Here is a 15,771-nt window from a genome sequence, read left to right as displayed (position 1 = left end):
AACTGGCTCGCCTGGCCCAAGTGAAGACCCGAAGGTGAAATGCCCTCTTTGGAGGCATTTCACTTGTCTCCAACACCCCACCTTGGGAGGCGCAGAAAGCCAACCTTCCTCCAAAAAGATTTCGGTCCAGGCTGGCGAGCACTGGCTCCCGGGAGGCGCGCGGACTCCGGGGCCCCCGGCAGGCGCCGGCAGCCTTCCCGGGGCCGCACTCGGAGACCTCGCCCGCCCGGCTGCGCGATTGTGCAAGCGCGAGGCTGCAGCCGCTGCCGCCACTGCCGGCTCCTGCCCGCCCGGGCAGGGCGGGGAGGCGAGCTGAGCGCACACCCGGTGAACTCCGGGTGGAGTCCGCTGCGCTCCCGCCCGGGGAGCAGCGCACCCGCCACGCGAAGCCCGGGCGCCCTCGCTCACCTCGCTGACTCCAACCTATTTCCACCCCTAGCCCTGCCCCCAACCCCCGCCCCGGGTCCCGCGTCCCTCCGGGCCAGGCCAGCCAAGGCCCACTCCGCCCTACTCAGTATGCTCATTGGCCACCCAGGGTCTGCCCTGTCTCCATAAATACATGGTCCCTGGGCATGGAGAGGGATAGGACGAAACCGCAGCGCCTAGCAGCATCTCTCTACCCTCCTTGACACCTCCACTTCGCGGCTCCAGACCAGAAAGTCAGCCTCGCAGACCCACGGGCGGACCCATATCCCTTCCCTTTCTCTTCCAAGAGACACCCAACCCTCAGAGGCACCCTTCCAGCTCTTGGGGCCAGCGCTTGGCCGGCACCCGCTCCCTGAGGCTGCCGCACGCGGCAGCGCCAAGCATCCTTGCTCCAGGTCTTTTCTTCTCTCTACTCCTCTGCCGCCCCCTCCATCGCACCTGCTGGACCTCTTTGCCCCTCTCTCCCAGAATCGTCAAACCCCCAGATCCCGCCGGCTCCTCTCTAGCAAAGTCGCGTTTCCCGGTCCCCGCGCACTCCCACGAGCCCGGTGTCCCCCGCTGCCATGAGCTCCCCCATCAGCAAGGGCCGCTCCCTTGTCGCCTTCCTCCAGCAGCTGCGCCACCTGGGGCAGCCACCCAGACCGGTGACGTCTGCGGCGTGCGCACCCCCTCGGCCGCGGGATGTGCCCCTCTGCCCGCTGATGGAACCGCGCGAGGCGCAGAACGCGGCCGCCCTGCCGGGCCCCACCAACTGGCCGCTGCTGGGCAGCCTGCTGGAGATTCTCTGGAAAGGGGGCCTCAAGAAACAGCACGACACGCTGGTAAATGCCTCGTCGCGCCCCAATTCCCTTTCCCCTCCCTGCCCTGCGTGCGTTCCAAACCCTGGGCGAGGCGCGCGGCCGGGGTGCACAGGACGCTGGAGTGTGGCGGCAGCTCAGGCCCCGGAGCCGGGAGGCGGGAGGCGGGAGGCGGGAGGAGCGCTCCCGGGACTGCGAGGGATGAGCGCAGACTTGGTCCGGCCCGCTGCAGGCGGAGTACCACAGGAAGTATGGCAAGATTTTCCGCATGAAGTTGGGTTCCTTCGACTCGGTGCACCTGGGCTCGCCGTGCCTGCTGGAAGCGCTGTACCGTACGGAGAGCGCGTACCCCCAGCGGCTGGAGATCAAGCCCTGGAAGGCCTATCGCGACTACCGCAAGGAGGGCTACGGGCTGCTGCTCCTGTGAGTCCAGGAGGCAGGATGGGGGCCGGTGTCTGGGATCGATGCGCTTGGAAATTGGGAGAGGGTTTTCAGCGGTGGTACCCTCCGTATGCTGGGGGAACACGAAAGGCTCTACCTGGCGTAGTAGTCTCCATCTCTTGCCTGGATCAGAGTGGGCTGAGAAGAGGTGTGCACCCAACACCTGCCTTCTCTCCGGCAACTGGGCAGGGCGGTGCCTTTTCAAAGAAAGGCCCAAAGCGTTATCCAAATTGTGGTTTTCAGACTCTTGGGTGGGTCGAGGTTCGGAAGTCAGCGTGCCAGGCCAACCTATTATATACAAAATTATCCGTTACGATTGTCTGTAATCCCCTCTTGTGAGCTCAAACGCCAGAAATTAACTTCTTTTGCTTTTGACAGCTACCTTCCTATCTGGAGGGGACCCATTCCCCTCCAGAAAGATCCAAGTCTAGTCGGAAAGGTGGGATGAGGAGGGACATCAAGGTCTCATTCTTTTAGACAGATAAATGCCATTATGTGATGAGATTCCTCTGCTTTTTCATTGTTAGCATTTAACAAGTTAGCACTTTTTTTTACTTCCAAATTGTAACGCCTAATAGTTGCATTTTTCAGGATATAATCCCTGGAATTAAAAGCCATAGTAATGTGTGGTGCATCACAGGCTGTGTGGTATACTGTGGGGTGAGGGAAGAAGGTGGATGATTAGAACAGGCTTTTACAGCTCCAGTGAACCTCTGTGTATTATTTGGAGGCAATGATAGAATTCTAGGGTTGCGGGGTTTTGTGAATGTGACTTTCAGCCCAAGTCAATGGATTAAGGAGAAGAGAAAATTTTTCTCAAACAGATCTGGGTTGCTGATGAAGGGGATGTTTGGGTGCCCACTCTTACTGCTAAGAATTGAGGCATCTGGCCTCCCAGGTCAGCCCCAGCAAGGGCACCTCAAAAGCCCTGAACCCCAATTACCTGGACTTCACCTTTCTGGCGTCATCTCTGGCTGGAAGGAAAGGTGGTTTCATTCTGTTGTCAAACCAGCCCCCAATATTCCAATGCTGACATTCTCTGGGAGGTCAGTGGCATACTTTTCAGTGTTCATTGGATTCTATAGTTCACACAGTGGCGGAGCCGGGGGGCATCTTTGCTTCTCCCTCCTTTCCCTTTCAGTTTGCTCTAAATACAATTCTGCTTCCTTCCCAGGGAAGGAGAAGACTGGCAGAGGGTCCGGAGTGCTTTTCAGAAAAAACTAATGAAACCAGTAGAAATTATGAAGCTGGACAACAAAATCAACGAGGTTGGCAGGCTGGGAGCCTGGGGAGGGAGAGATGTTTATGGAACTTCAAGTCATAGCTACAAAGTGCAGGCAGTTTGATGGCTCGGGGGTCTTCCTTTTCTCCCCACTCCTCCTCCCCCAAACCCTTACTCCTCCTTCCTTCACTCTCCTGTAAAGTAACATCTCAATAAGGGAGTGATTACAAGCAGAGACTCGGGGATTCCACAGCCTTGGCCTTGAACCTCAGTCCCCCACCCCCAACGTCTGTAACCTAACTCTCCCCTTAACTTCCCTAAGCTTCACTTTCCCAACATATACGCTGGGAAATACATGACAGTTCCCACCCCACAAATTTGCTGGGAGGATTAAATGAGATAATGCTTGTAAAAGTCCTCGGTCATGCCATTTGAGTTGGGTTTTGCCAGATGAATAGGAGTCTTCAAGCCAGAGAAGGTGGAGAAGGACATTCAGGAAGAGGGAACAGCTTGCTGAAAATAGGGAGGCAGGAAATAGCACAGAGCATTCAGAGAATAGTACATTCAGAGCAGCTGAGGCAAGGCTCTCTCTGAAACGATGCTGGACAGAGGGCAGCGCTTAATGTTTTTGGACTATGATAAGGCATTTAGACATTATCCTTTAGTCAACAGAGGGCCAAAGAGGGAGGGATTTAAGCACACCGTGTTCTCTTTACTCCTGATCACTTTGGGTGTTTGTTTTGAACTGAACTTGACCCAGATAGGATCATATAGGTGCAAGATTGCAAACCCAGAAGGTTTCAGGGGCCACGTAATTCATATAAATGTGTAAGGAAGGCCCAGCAGGGATTTTAGCAAACAGAACAGTGCATGCCCTTTCTAGAAGGGACAGCTGCCCCAGCTCCAGCAAATGACTGCCACGTGGGAATGCAGACCCAGTGTCTCCAGATTTTGTCATTATTATTATTATTACTATTACTATTATTATTTGATAGGGAAAATTCCATATGTTTATGTGAAGTTTCTGGAGTTTTTTGATGGTAACAATTTCAAAGTCCTTTTTAATGCACTATGTGGACAAACTCAAAATGCCCATTGGTTACACGGATGGGCTTTGTAGTCATACCTACCTTGTTCCAGGCCCCAGCATGGCCACTTTCCAGCTACGTGTCCAAGGGAGAGCACCCGAGCCTCGCTGGAAGCCCGTCCTCTCCTCTGTTAGGCAGGAAATGGGAATAATGATAGTACTTTCTACCTCACTGCATTGTTGTGAGGATCAGCTAAGAAAACACACTCCATAGTGCTTGATACGACACAAGCCTTGTTAAATGTGAGGCGTTAGTCATCTAAAACCCTGATTTTGGCACTTGGCATCTAGAGACCTTATGTAACTTGTCCCACGTCACAGAGCTATTTAGTGAACGAGCTGTGTCCCAAATTTGCAGGTTTTTCGGCTTCCAAGTTCAACACGCCTAACACAATACCAGCCACTAAGGAGATGTTTGCTGGCCCAGATATGGAAGCGGCAGACCTCATGGTGTTTGACAGGTTGTGCCAACAGACACTGGGCTGATTGTTCCTTCATGGTTTAGTCCCCATTCTGATTAGAAGAAATGTTTTCCTTTTCTTAAATTTAGATCAAAAGCTGAAACCTAAGCTTTAGGGTGGTTTCGGGAAAAGCTGAGAAAATAACCCCTGGACTAAGTTGTTAGGGCAGAAGGTAAGCCCCCAGGGAGAATATATAATTAGTGTTGCTTCAGAATGAATAACATCATGGGCAGTGAATATACAAGGTAGCAAAACCTGAAGTTAGCTTACGGAGCCTTTAAACTTTTGTTTTCCTTCAATGACTGAAATATATCTTCTGTGGTTTCTTTCTTCTAAGGTCTTGGCTGATTTTATGGGTAGAATAGATGAGCTCTGTGACGAGAGGGGCCATATTGAAGACTTATACAGTGAACTGAACAAATGGTCATTTGAAAGTAAGTTGTCTTCACGGTCTTGTTCATTTGATTTCCTAGTGGCTCTGTTAATAACTCTTCTATAATCATATACTGTTGGTGACAACAAAGAGCCGTTCGTGCAGTCTTTTCATGCTTTCGGGCACTCAGGTTATGCTTTGCACTAGGGGTTGTTTATGTAGTCATTCAACAAACGTTTATTGAACACCTGCTATGTGCCCAGGAGCATGCTTGGTACTAGGGACACAGCAGGGAACAAAACAAGCAATGTCTGCGTTCCCATGGAGCTTAGAGTCTAGTAGGGTTGACGATCAACAAGTAAACACACTTTAAAATATATATTTTGACAAGGGGTAAGGGATTCAAGAAAGAACCTAAGCTCCTAGATGAGGCAAGTCTGTTTTGGGAAGGAGACAGTTGAGGTGAGACCTAAAGGAATAAGCCACAGGGCATCTGTGGGGAAGATTGTTCCAGAATGTGGAGACAGGGAAGGCAAATACGCCAAGGTGGAAGTATGAGTGATGTCTCGGATGACAGGGATGGATGATAGGGGAAGGGAAAGAGGGGCTGAGGAAGACCAAGGCAGGGGCTGTAGGTTCTGGCCAGAACTTGAGCTTTTAGTTTGAGTCAGGTGGGGAACCATGGAGGGTTCCAGACAGAAGAGGGAATGATCCCTTTCTTTGAGGAACACTCTAGGAACAAAAAGCAGAGCTCCGCCTGGACCGGAACGCTGCCCAAGTGGGGATGCAGGCAAGGAAGCTGTTTCCATAGAAAGGGTAGGCACCTGACTGAGGAAGTTCCAGGCTGTGGGAGAATTCGAGAGAGCTGCCTCAGCTGAGCTTGGTCAGGGGGTGCTTCACGGTGGTGGGACCATATCAGCTGAGGCCTGTTAGATGAGTAGGAGTTCGCCAGGTGAAGGCCAATGAAGGAGCGGAGAAGATTCTGTTGAAGGAACAGGAAGATGTTCAGAATGACCAGAGCATGGCCAACAGGATGAGGGCAGAGGATGGGAGGAAGGCAGTGGCCAACCCATTTAAACTAGGGATAGGAATTTGGTTTTGAGCTTGGGAGTACCTGGGAGTGACACAGAGTGCTTTTAACTGGAAGGAGGCTTGGACCGATTTGCTGGAAGGACCACTCTGGCTGCTCATGCGAGGGATTGGAGAGGGCACTCCAGGATGGGGGCTTTTGTAGTGACCTCTCTCCCCCAACTGCCGAGCCTCACTTTAAAGATAGAGACCACTTGACGATCTTAGCACATTAGAAAGCTCCATGCAAAGAAGAAACCCACAGAAGGTGTTAAGGGAAAGGGGAGTAGAATAAAGTGAGGGAATGATTACAGAGGAGAAACAAGTGTATGTTTTGGAAACGGTCCACTGGAAATACCCAAATGAAGGAGTACTGAATGCATGTCTTTGCAAGTCAAAGAAGATTGGACTGTGGTGGCTTAAAAATTATTGTCCCAGTGTTATGAGGAGTCTCGAGGAGAGCAGCCGCAGCGAGCACTCAGCGATGTCACTGGGGGCTCTCCATCTTTTTGCTCATCCATCCTGAGCTGGTTGGCTTGTTGCAAAATGGCCGCCGCCCCTGCTGGTCTCACCTCTGCACTCTAGGCAAAAACAAGAAGGAAAGAGGGAGGAGCTAAGGCAACTGTACTTGCCCCTTTTATTAAGAAAGCAAAGGAGTATTTTCCTTAAGCCTCACTGGCCAGACCTGGGCCGTGTGGCTTCTCGGGCTGCTGCAGGAAGCCTGGTGAATCAGGGAACAGGATTGTCACCAGAGTCTTAGATCAATCCAGATTCATTGCCCGAGGACTGATACATTGACACTCTAAATAAAATTGGGGATCTCTTAGGGAAGAAATGGGAGAGAATGAGTATCGGGGTAGGCCATTTACAGTGTCTGTTACACATGGTGTCAATGATAAACTCTGACAAAAGCAAGGCATTGCAGGAGACATTCAATCCTGTATAAAAATGGCTGTATTTTCACCGTGGCATTTCTGACCCGGAGGTTCTGCAGCGGATGGGTCAGTGGATGTGGAGACAATTTCTAGAAAGTGAGAAGAGTGTCATGCCCCTTTCTCTTCAGATTTTTTGCCTTTCCTCTGTTCTTGGAAAAGACCTTGCTCTTACAAAAGATAGAATGAAGCCTTTAATAGCCCGCTACTCCCAGACTACGGTGCCGCCGTGATTGTGTAACTCTTGATTATTTTAAATGACAGGCATCTGCCTTGTGCTCTATGAGAAGAGATTTGGACTCCTTCAGAAGAATGCAGGGGATGAAGCTTTGAATTTCATCATGGCCATCAAAACAGTAAGCATCCCCTTGAAGATAGCAATTTTCCCAATTTACAGAACTTAACAAAGGTACATCCCATTTCCCCAGGAGGGGCACACACACCTATTTTATTACACTAGTTAAGTGTTCATTTCAATGTGTCATGTGTTTTCATGTACGTATGTGCATGTTTGCTCATAAACCAGGAATCACACTATATCATCGTTTAGGCAAGTTTAAATAGGTGTTTCAATTAAAGGTCAGTCGATTAAAATACTATTTGAAAAAGAGTCTGAAAATTTTCCAGTGTAATATTTTTGAATCGTTTCGATCACACATGGATGTGATAGATGCCATGAAACTGGTGTAGAGAATGGCGAACGTTGGGAAATTAATGGAAATGGAAGTCTCTATGAAAGTGATGGTTTTCCTTCTTTCTTCTTCTTTTTAAATATGGAGGTCCTAAGATCACATATTTTATTAAACACATCCGGTGGGAAATCATCCCAAAGATCATTTTCATTGTGCCACCGGGGTGGGGGAGGGCTCCGCGTCCAGCACTGGGGGGAGAGCTCCTGCCTTTGTGGAAGCAGAGGGTGCGGGTCGTGTAGAATGCTCCTCTCCCATGTGAAGGCTCCTCTCCAGTTGTCTTTGAGAGAGGTAGAAACCAGGATGAAAAGGCGTTGTGTTCCTCACAGATGATGAGCACGTTTGGGAGGATGATGGTAACCCCGGTTGAGCTGCACAAGAGCCTCAATACCAAGGTGTGGCAGGCTCACACGTTGGCCTGGGACACCATTTTCAAATCAGGTAATGCAGCCACACACCCCCCGTAGCCCTTTCTCTGGCGTTGCTCCCAGAAGTCAGGAATGATCTTCTTGACCTGATGACCTTGATCCTTTGATGGAGTTGTGCCTCCTGATTGTTTTGGCTTTGTAAACACGAGTTTAGAATCACCCTGGCATAGGCAAATTCTAAGGAAAAAACAGCTTTGCATAGTCTTTGGGAGCTGGGAGAGGTTAAAAGCAAGAGCTTTGGAGTCAGAGATACCTGGGTTCAAATCCCAGCTCTGTCACTGGTGTAACACGTTGACCAAATGTGCTATAACTCTTTCGTCCTCAGTAGTCTTGTGTCTACAATGGGCTAATAACAATAATAATACTTACCTCGATGCAGCTATTTCTAGGTCTAATATAGATAATGTAAAAACCTGGCTTATCTCAATACCCAGTGGATCAGAGCTATTTCTGCTACATTATCAGGGGAACATTGGTGCTGTGAGTATTGTTCTGTGAGTTACCAGCAGGAACTAGTAGGAGGATCCGTATCATATCATACCATGTCATATCTTTTATACACACACATGAACATGTACTCAGTTAATTCTCACCAAAAACCCTATAAAGTAGGTCCTTCTGTTGGCCCTGAGTGACAGAACTGAGGCACAAAAAAGTAACATTGTCAGGATTACATGCTAGATGACGGCAAAAGCCAGGGTTTGAAGCCAGACAGAAGGACTCCCAGAGCTCTAGCTCTAACTGCTGTACCACTTATGGTCATCATTATTACTGTCAACCTCACTGTTGTTATTATTCTGGTCGTGGCTTGCCCTAGTGCATTGAAATAAGGGGACACATGTCTAGAATGTTCTTTACAAACACCAGAAATTTCTGCTACCTTTGCCAGCATGCACGAAGCACTGCACTTGGGTGTGTGTGTGTGTGCATGTGTGTTTATGTTTGATAACGTTGGGGGAGGTTCTCTCCTCCCCTACTGCCCAGATCTGGGAGCCAAGTCCCACCCTGCCTGGATTCGTGACCAAACCAGCCAGACACCTGGCTCTGGGTGTGAGTTCTGATTCTGAGAGTGGACCAAAATCCCATCTCTGTCCCGTGACGATCTCTTCCAAACTCTGAGCTCTTACTACTCGAAATGTGACCTGCAGAGCAGAAACAGCGCCTGGGAGCCTGTAAGAAATGCAGATTTCCAGGCCTGCCCCCAGACCCCTGATTCAGAATCCACATTTTAGCAAGATGCCCCGGGGGATTCTTTGGCAAGTTAAAATTTGAGGAGCCCTGCTCCTGTGGGCACCGATCAATCCTTGGTGACTTAACACCAAGGCAACGTTAACTCGAAGAAATGGTCAGTGTCCCCCCAAAAAGGCCCTGAAGATGTCACGGGGAGGATTTTACCTGGGGGGTCTCTTGCGTCCTAATTTTCCCCTGACTTCCTTTCTCCAATAGTCAAGTCTTGTATCGACAACCGCTTAGAGAAACATTCTGAGCAGCCCAGCACGGATTTCCTCTGTGATATTTATCACCACCATCAGCTTTCCAAGAAAGAATTGTATGCGGCTGTCACAGAGCTCCAGCTGGCTGCCGTAGAAACGGTAAGGGGCTGGAAAATCTTTTCCATGATGAATTTTAAGTACTCATTCAGCTCACTCATTCCACAAGGATTAACTGAGCACTGGCTTAGCAAAAATGGTAAGTCTCCTACGAGACGCTGCGGGAGACCCGGGACACAGTCTCGGTCTTTAAACAGGTGATAGGAGGTGAATTCATGCGCTCTAGCGGGGGGACAATCAAGTGCCATATTAAAGACACAAGCTGCTATGGGAATTCAGAGGCAGTAAAATGCCACACCGTAGCAAGATTTTTAAAAATTGAATATGTTCTAAAAGGTTGTGCATGTTAACCCCGAAGTGCCTGACTATGGTTGTTACTCTCAAAATATTGGCATGCTCTCTGCCAGTCCAATTATTTTTTTGAGATTAAAAGCATAAACATAATGAGTCCGGAGCAAACTTGATTTCGACTTACATGAAACAACCAATCTGAAATACCAAAATTCTGTCCCCAGTGTGCCTGATACTCCTGGTAGGTACACAATCCAGCCAGACTCCAAACACAAATTCTGACAGGTGTTCAGGTGGGTTTGATCGCCTTCGATCCATTCTTTGCACCATCCCTGGAGGGACGTGTACTAATATTCCTCATGGCCCAAAGGTTCATACACCTGTAATCTCTTAGAAGAATGTGTCCCGGTTCGTTTCTTTCCCATGTTTCCCCTTTCTTTCGTGTTTCTCGTCCAAAGAAAAAGTAGGGTTTTCTACATCAGGGGGAACAGCAAAGTTATCACTTCTCCTCGCGCTCCAGAAGGGTGTTAAAAGGAAGAATTCATTTCGCTCACTGTCATACCGAGTCACTTAGCCTAAGAGGCTCCCTAGAGTGATAAAAGTAAAGCTTCACCCATTATCTTTTTTTTTCAGCTGGAATGTGAGTTCGATGAGGGAGATGACTTGGTTTTGTCCGCTGCTGTATTCCTAGGATGTAGAATAGTACTTAGCATAAAGCAGGTGCTCAACGAATACTTGATGAATAAATGAAAGGATTCAGAAACTACTGAGTGCCTACTATGTGCTTGGCACTGTTCTAGGTGCTTGAGCGACCACCATGAACCAGAGACCAAGGTTTTGGCCTTCATGGAACTTAACTGCGGGGAGGGAAGACCAACCAGAAACATGTAGACACACCAACAAATGGGATCTTTGCAATTAGTGATAGGAGACATGGAGGAAACCATCTGAGTGATGGGTTAGAAGGAGAATGGAGAGGGGGCAGGGTTCCCTCTCTTCTTGGGACTGAAATGATGAGAGAGAGCCAGCCAGGGAAAAGATGTGGTGGAAGAGCTCTCCAGGTGGAGGGAACAGCATGGGCAAGGGCCCTGGAGCAGAAAGAGGGTGGGAGCTGGAGACCTAGCCAATGTGGTCAGGTTGACGTTGGAGAAGTCAAGGGGCCATATTGACCAGAAGCCTTAGTAAGCCATTTGGATTTTATTACACCTGTGATGGAAAGCCCTCGGGGTATTATAAGCAAGGAAGTAGCCTGATCACATTTATGTTTTGAAGGGAGGGCTCTGGCTGGTGGAGTGAAAGAAGGCTCTAGAAGAGGGAAGAGCAGAAGCCGGGAGGCCAGCTGCGAGATGGATCTCCTCCACGGAGGTCAAGCCGGGATAGTTAGTGCCTGTGAGGTTTCCCAGGCCATTTTCAGCCCCTGCAGTTACCCTAAAAGGCCCAGGCTGTCTTACAAGTCCCCGGCGAAAGCTACAGTTATCTGCCTTTTGGAAACTCAATTTGGTACTTGCGGTAAGGGACCCGCTGATATGGTTAAATGTTTCTTTTTTAGTCCTGGCAATTCTGGAAGTCACTTTTGGAAAATCAGAGAAATTTGAAAGTGTATCTAATTTGGTGGCTACACCCTCTTCCTGTTTTGTAAATTGGAATCTTGTAATAATGCCGTCCACAGTTTATTTGCAGCTGAGGCTGCCAGTCCTCTGACATGAAGAAGCCTGCCTTGGAGGCATCTTCTTCCCAAAATAGTAAATAACATGGGCTCCGAATCATCTCGCACTTTGCTCATCTATGTCAGTGGCACGTGACACTTAGCAAAAGCGTCTTCATGTCTGCAATGACCATTTTTACAGGAATATTTGGCTTACATTAACTTAAAAAAAAAAAGCCCTAAAAACGAATACTTATGACTACTAGTGGTGAAAGCTGCGCCGCCTGTTCCAGCCAGTTTTTTTCTCTTCTTGCTGCCTTTGGAAAGGAAGTAAAGCATGCCACTAAAAAGACCATGAGCCTCCGTCAGAAACTGTGGCTGGTTCCTTGAAATACTCAACACAATGCTAGAATTTCTTATTTTGGTGTTGGCACCCTCCTGCAAGGGCTCTTTGCATGTGGCTGGAACCCAGGGTTCATAGGTAACTTTTTAGGATGTAGCAAAACAAACAAACAACCCTCTCTTTTAAATTCCAGAAATACAGTTTCTTGTGCATTTGTACTATAAAATTAAAAAGAAAAAACTTATTAGCAGCACTGCCAGGATCTCAATCCCTCTCTCCCCACCCAAGTATTCTATCCATTTCCTATATTAAACAATTTTTGATCAAATGCTTTTTTATTTTGAGATAATTATAGATTCACAGGCAGTTCTAAGGAAAAGTAGAGAGGAGTCGCTTGGATCCTTCCCGCAGCTTCCCCCAATGGGGTAACAACTTGCAACAATAAAACCTTATCATAACCTGGAAATTGACACAGATACAATCCTAACCAGCTTGCTTTCCTTTCATCAGCTCTACATGGTTCCTTTGTGTTCAAACAATTTTTTTATCAAACTGAATTTTAAGTGTCCTAATGCAGCTGATTATTTCAGAGTCTACGTTGATTAAGCTATCCTTAACTGGCATTATTTTCTAAAATAAATCTGACTTTTCATATGCTGTATTTGTGTATCGCACAGCAAATAAGGACACGTGAAAAAGTCTCACTAATACATTTGCAGAGCAAGGTGGTAGGCATCAGTGTTTGTTCAGCTCATGATGGTTTTAAGGCAGTTTGTTTGTAGAAACTCAGGTTTATATCCATTTGCCTTTCAGACAGCGAACAGCTTAATGTGGGTTCTCTACAATTTATCCCGTAATCCCCATGTGCAACAAAAGCTTCTTAAGGAAATTCAGAGGGTATTGCCTGAGAATCGGATGCCACGGGCAGAGGATCTGAGGAATATGCCATATTTAAAAGCCTGTCTGAAAGAATCTATGAGGTGAGAACACGTGCCTAAGCCAACATGAATATGCTGGGAAGCCATTCTCTTAAAGACACAATGAGGGGTCTCCATGCCCACAGACAGCAACCACAGTTGACTCAGAAACATTTATCAAACTGCAAAAAAAAAGAGCCTTAGGACCATATTCTTTTATTCATTTCCTAAATCATTTGGGCAAATTCTATTAAATCTCTGGAAAGTCCGTGTCCTCCCTTTCAGTCCGTAATAATAACAGTCTAATGAATGCTGGGTAAGCACTAATTAAGATTAGGGGCATAATTGAAGGATATGAGAAGAAGTTCAGCAAGAAAACTATATTATTATTTGATAAGACAAAGAGACATCTTTGTTTTTGAGCCTCTGGTATAAAATGTTCTCTGAAAATTCTTTTTATACACTTTCTGGAAAACAAAACACAACATTCCAGCATTAGGAAAGAAATAGCTTTCACTTCAGGAAGGGCAGATAGGAGAAACCTAGAACAAAAGTCAAACTTAAGCGTGACACAGGAAACATACACATTTGAAGTCCAGAAAGAAACAGGAGAAAACCACTATTAACAGCTACTAAGCAGTTACTGGGAAGTTAACCAACACAATAAGGAAGATAAACAGGAGATATGAATTTCAGGAAGAGAGAGACAGAACTTGGGACGCCTGGGGAGCTCAGTCGGTTAGGTGTCCTACCCTTGATTTCAGCTCAGGTCATGATCTCCGGGTTGTGAGATCAAGCCCATATCGGGCTCAGCACTGGTTGTGGAGCCTGCTTAAGATTCTTTCTCTGCCCCTTCCCCAATAAATAAATAAATTAAATGAAATTAAACTTTCTTTCAAAAAAAAAAAGACAACTTCCTTATGAGAGTTGTGATCATGTTCCTTTTTTGAGTATGAACATACGCAGGAATTATTTATTTAACCAGTATCTGTATTCCCATTGATATTTGATCTAGATACTGGTCTGTCCTCACCTTTACATCTTTAATTTTGTTTTTTCAGGCTTACCCCAAGTGTGCCATTTACAACTAGGACTCTTGACAAAGCAACGGTTCTGGGTGAATATGCTTTACCCAAAGGAGTAAGTAGGATTCGTGCAATCTGTACCTTATAGAGCTTTGAAAGATACGCTTTCCAAGTATTCATCAGATCTCCATAAACACTTTCCCTGGGAGAGCATTCATTTTGGAAATATGTATATTTTAGTGTATAGCTAACATGTTGCATCATATGGTGTTAGGATTAATGGTTTGGGGGAAAAGAGACCTAGATTCAAGCATAGCCTTGAGTGAGTTACATAACCTTTGTGAGCCTCAGATTTCTCATCTGCAAAATAGGGATAATAATGGAACCCACCACATAGGGTTGCGTGAGAATGTGATGCTAAATTTTAAACTTCTTTACCTATTTATTACCTGGTATATTTCTAGTACTAAATACATGTTGGCAATCACCATATTATAAACTTGTGGGTTGTTTTTACATTTGTAAGGGGATCCCTTTTGTAAATTTTGCTGTTTAAATGTTTTCTTCTAGTTATTTTACACGTTTTGTGTTTTGGTATGTTTTTAGACAGTGTTGATGTTAAATACCCAGGTGTTGGGATCCAGTGAAGAAAATTTTAAAGATTCAAGCCAGTTTAGGCCCGAACGATGGCTTCAGGAGAAGACAAAGATTAATCCTTTTGCGCATCTTCCATTTGGCATTGGGAAAAGAATGTGCATCGGTCGCCGACTAGCCGAGCTCCAGCTCCATTTGGCTCTTTGCTGGGTAAAACTCTGATTTTTGCAGTTGTGCTCTGTTGTATTCCACAAGGCAGGAAAAGAGGGGGTAATTCTGCCCTTTTTTTGGTGCATGTGTGTTTCAGATCGTCCACAAATATGACATCGTGGCCACGGACAATGAGCCTGTGGAGATGCTGCACCTGGGCATCCTGGTGCCCAGCCGGGTGCCCCCCATCGCTTTCCGACAGCGGTAAGAGCCTCAGGTGAGCATCTGGCATGCTGTGAATGACCAAAGTGTGAGCTGAGCCTAGAAGCCAGCCAGACTTGGGTTTGAATCCCTGCTCACCACTGAGTGGCTGGGTGACCTTCAGCAGTTTCTTAACCTTTCTGCCTCCATATGTTTTTTTCATTTGTAAAATGGGGACCAAAATTATATCTCTCTAGAAAGTTGATATGATACTAAATACTTAGCCTGGATCCTGGCATCCACTAAGTGCTCTGTAAAGGCAAGATGCCATTATGGGGCGAGAGTTCCTCTCCCGGCTTTGAATCTCTCCTCCTTCTGATGTTCAGGATAATCTTTCCATCTCAAGGTCCGTAAACTTAATCACATCTGCAGAGTTCCTTTTGCCATGCATTCACAGGCTCTGGAGATTAGGGCATAGACATTTTCTCAGGGCCATCCATTATTCTGCCTACCAAGACTGTTCCAATAAAACTGTATTTATAAATACAGGTGGTCGGCCTTATTTGTCCACAGGGCTTTGGCTTACTGGCCCCTGGAATGTAAGTGTATATATTTACTAGCCTGTGTTAAATATCATTTACTTACACTTTCTTAATATCTAATTGGAATTTATCTTCCAGAATTTTTTTTGACCACAACCAAGAGCAGCCATGTTTACCCTCCTGCAAGAATGGTGCTTATGGCTTCTTCGTTACTGGAAAGCAAACTTCAAACATCAGAGCGTGAAACAGCACATAAAGAACAGTTGGGCCCAAGTGTTTATACTCTTTCTTTGGTACAATTGTTCTAGAAGCTGCACTGTCTATATAGATGACGGTATTTAATAAAAGATTGTATCTGACTCAGGAAAGCAGATTGTTGGGTTACAAGGTGCTTTGCAAGGTATACTGCAGGTTTACTTGAACCAATGTCAGCACCATCTTGGCTTACACAAAATTACTCATAATACTGTTTTCTCTTGCATCTTCCATGATGTGCCAGGGAGGCCAGGCACTTGTCAGTTAGTCTGGTAAAGTCACTAAATGTTTCTGTTCCTTCCCTACCAAATTCACTGCTTGGTTCTTTACTTCT

At 46.7% G+C, this 15,771-nt stretch overlaps 1 protein-coding gene across 2 annotated transcripts; it reads left to right on the top strand.

The window, feature by feature from the left end:
* Window positions 1-989: 989 nt before the first annotated feature.
* CYP24A1 (cytochrome P450 family 24 subfamily A member 1) lies at window positions 990-14,707 on the top strand. 2 transcript variants are annotated; one of them, XM_028125176.1, is made up of 11 exons: window positions 990-1,247; window positions 1,456-1,646; window positions 2,839-2,932; window positions 4,772-4,868; window positions 7,072-7,163; window positions 7,826-7,937; window positions 9,371-9,516; window positions 12,567-12,733; window positions 13,732-13,810; window positions 14,302-14,499; window positions 14,597-14,707. In XM_028125176.1, exons 1-11 carry the CDS (start codon window positions 990-992, stop codon window positions 14,705-14,707), a joined length of 1,545 nt encoding a protein of 514 aa, XP_027980977.1. The 2 variants fall into 2 exon arrangements, with proteins under 2 accessions (XP_027980977.1, XP_027980978.1); XM_028125177.1 differs by lacking the exon at window positions 14,302-14,499.
* The last annotated feature ends 1,064 nt before the right edge of the window (window positions 14,708-15,771 follow it).

This window comes from Eumetopias jubatus, unplaced genomic scaffold (genome assembly GCF_037043125.1).
Source record: "Eumetopias jubatus isolate StellerSeaLion01/CBP00866 unplaced genomic scaffold, mEumJub1_p1.0 scaffold_9, whole genome shotgun sequence".
Taxonomy (NCBI): Eukaryota; Metazoa; Chordata; class Mammalia; order Carnivora; family Otariidae; genus Eumetopias; species Eumetopias jubatus.
This window is presented reverse-complemented; position numbering and strand designations above follow the sequence as displayed.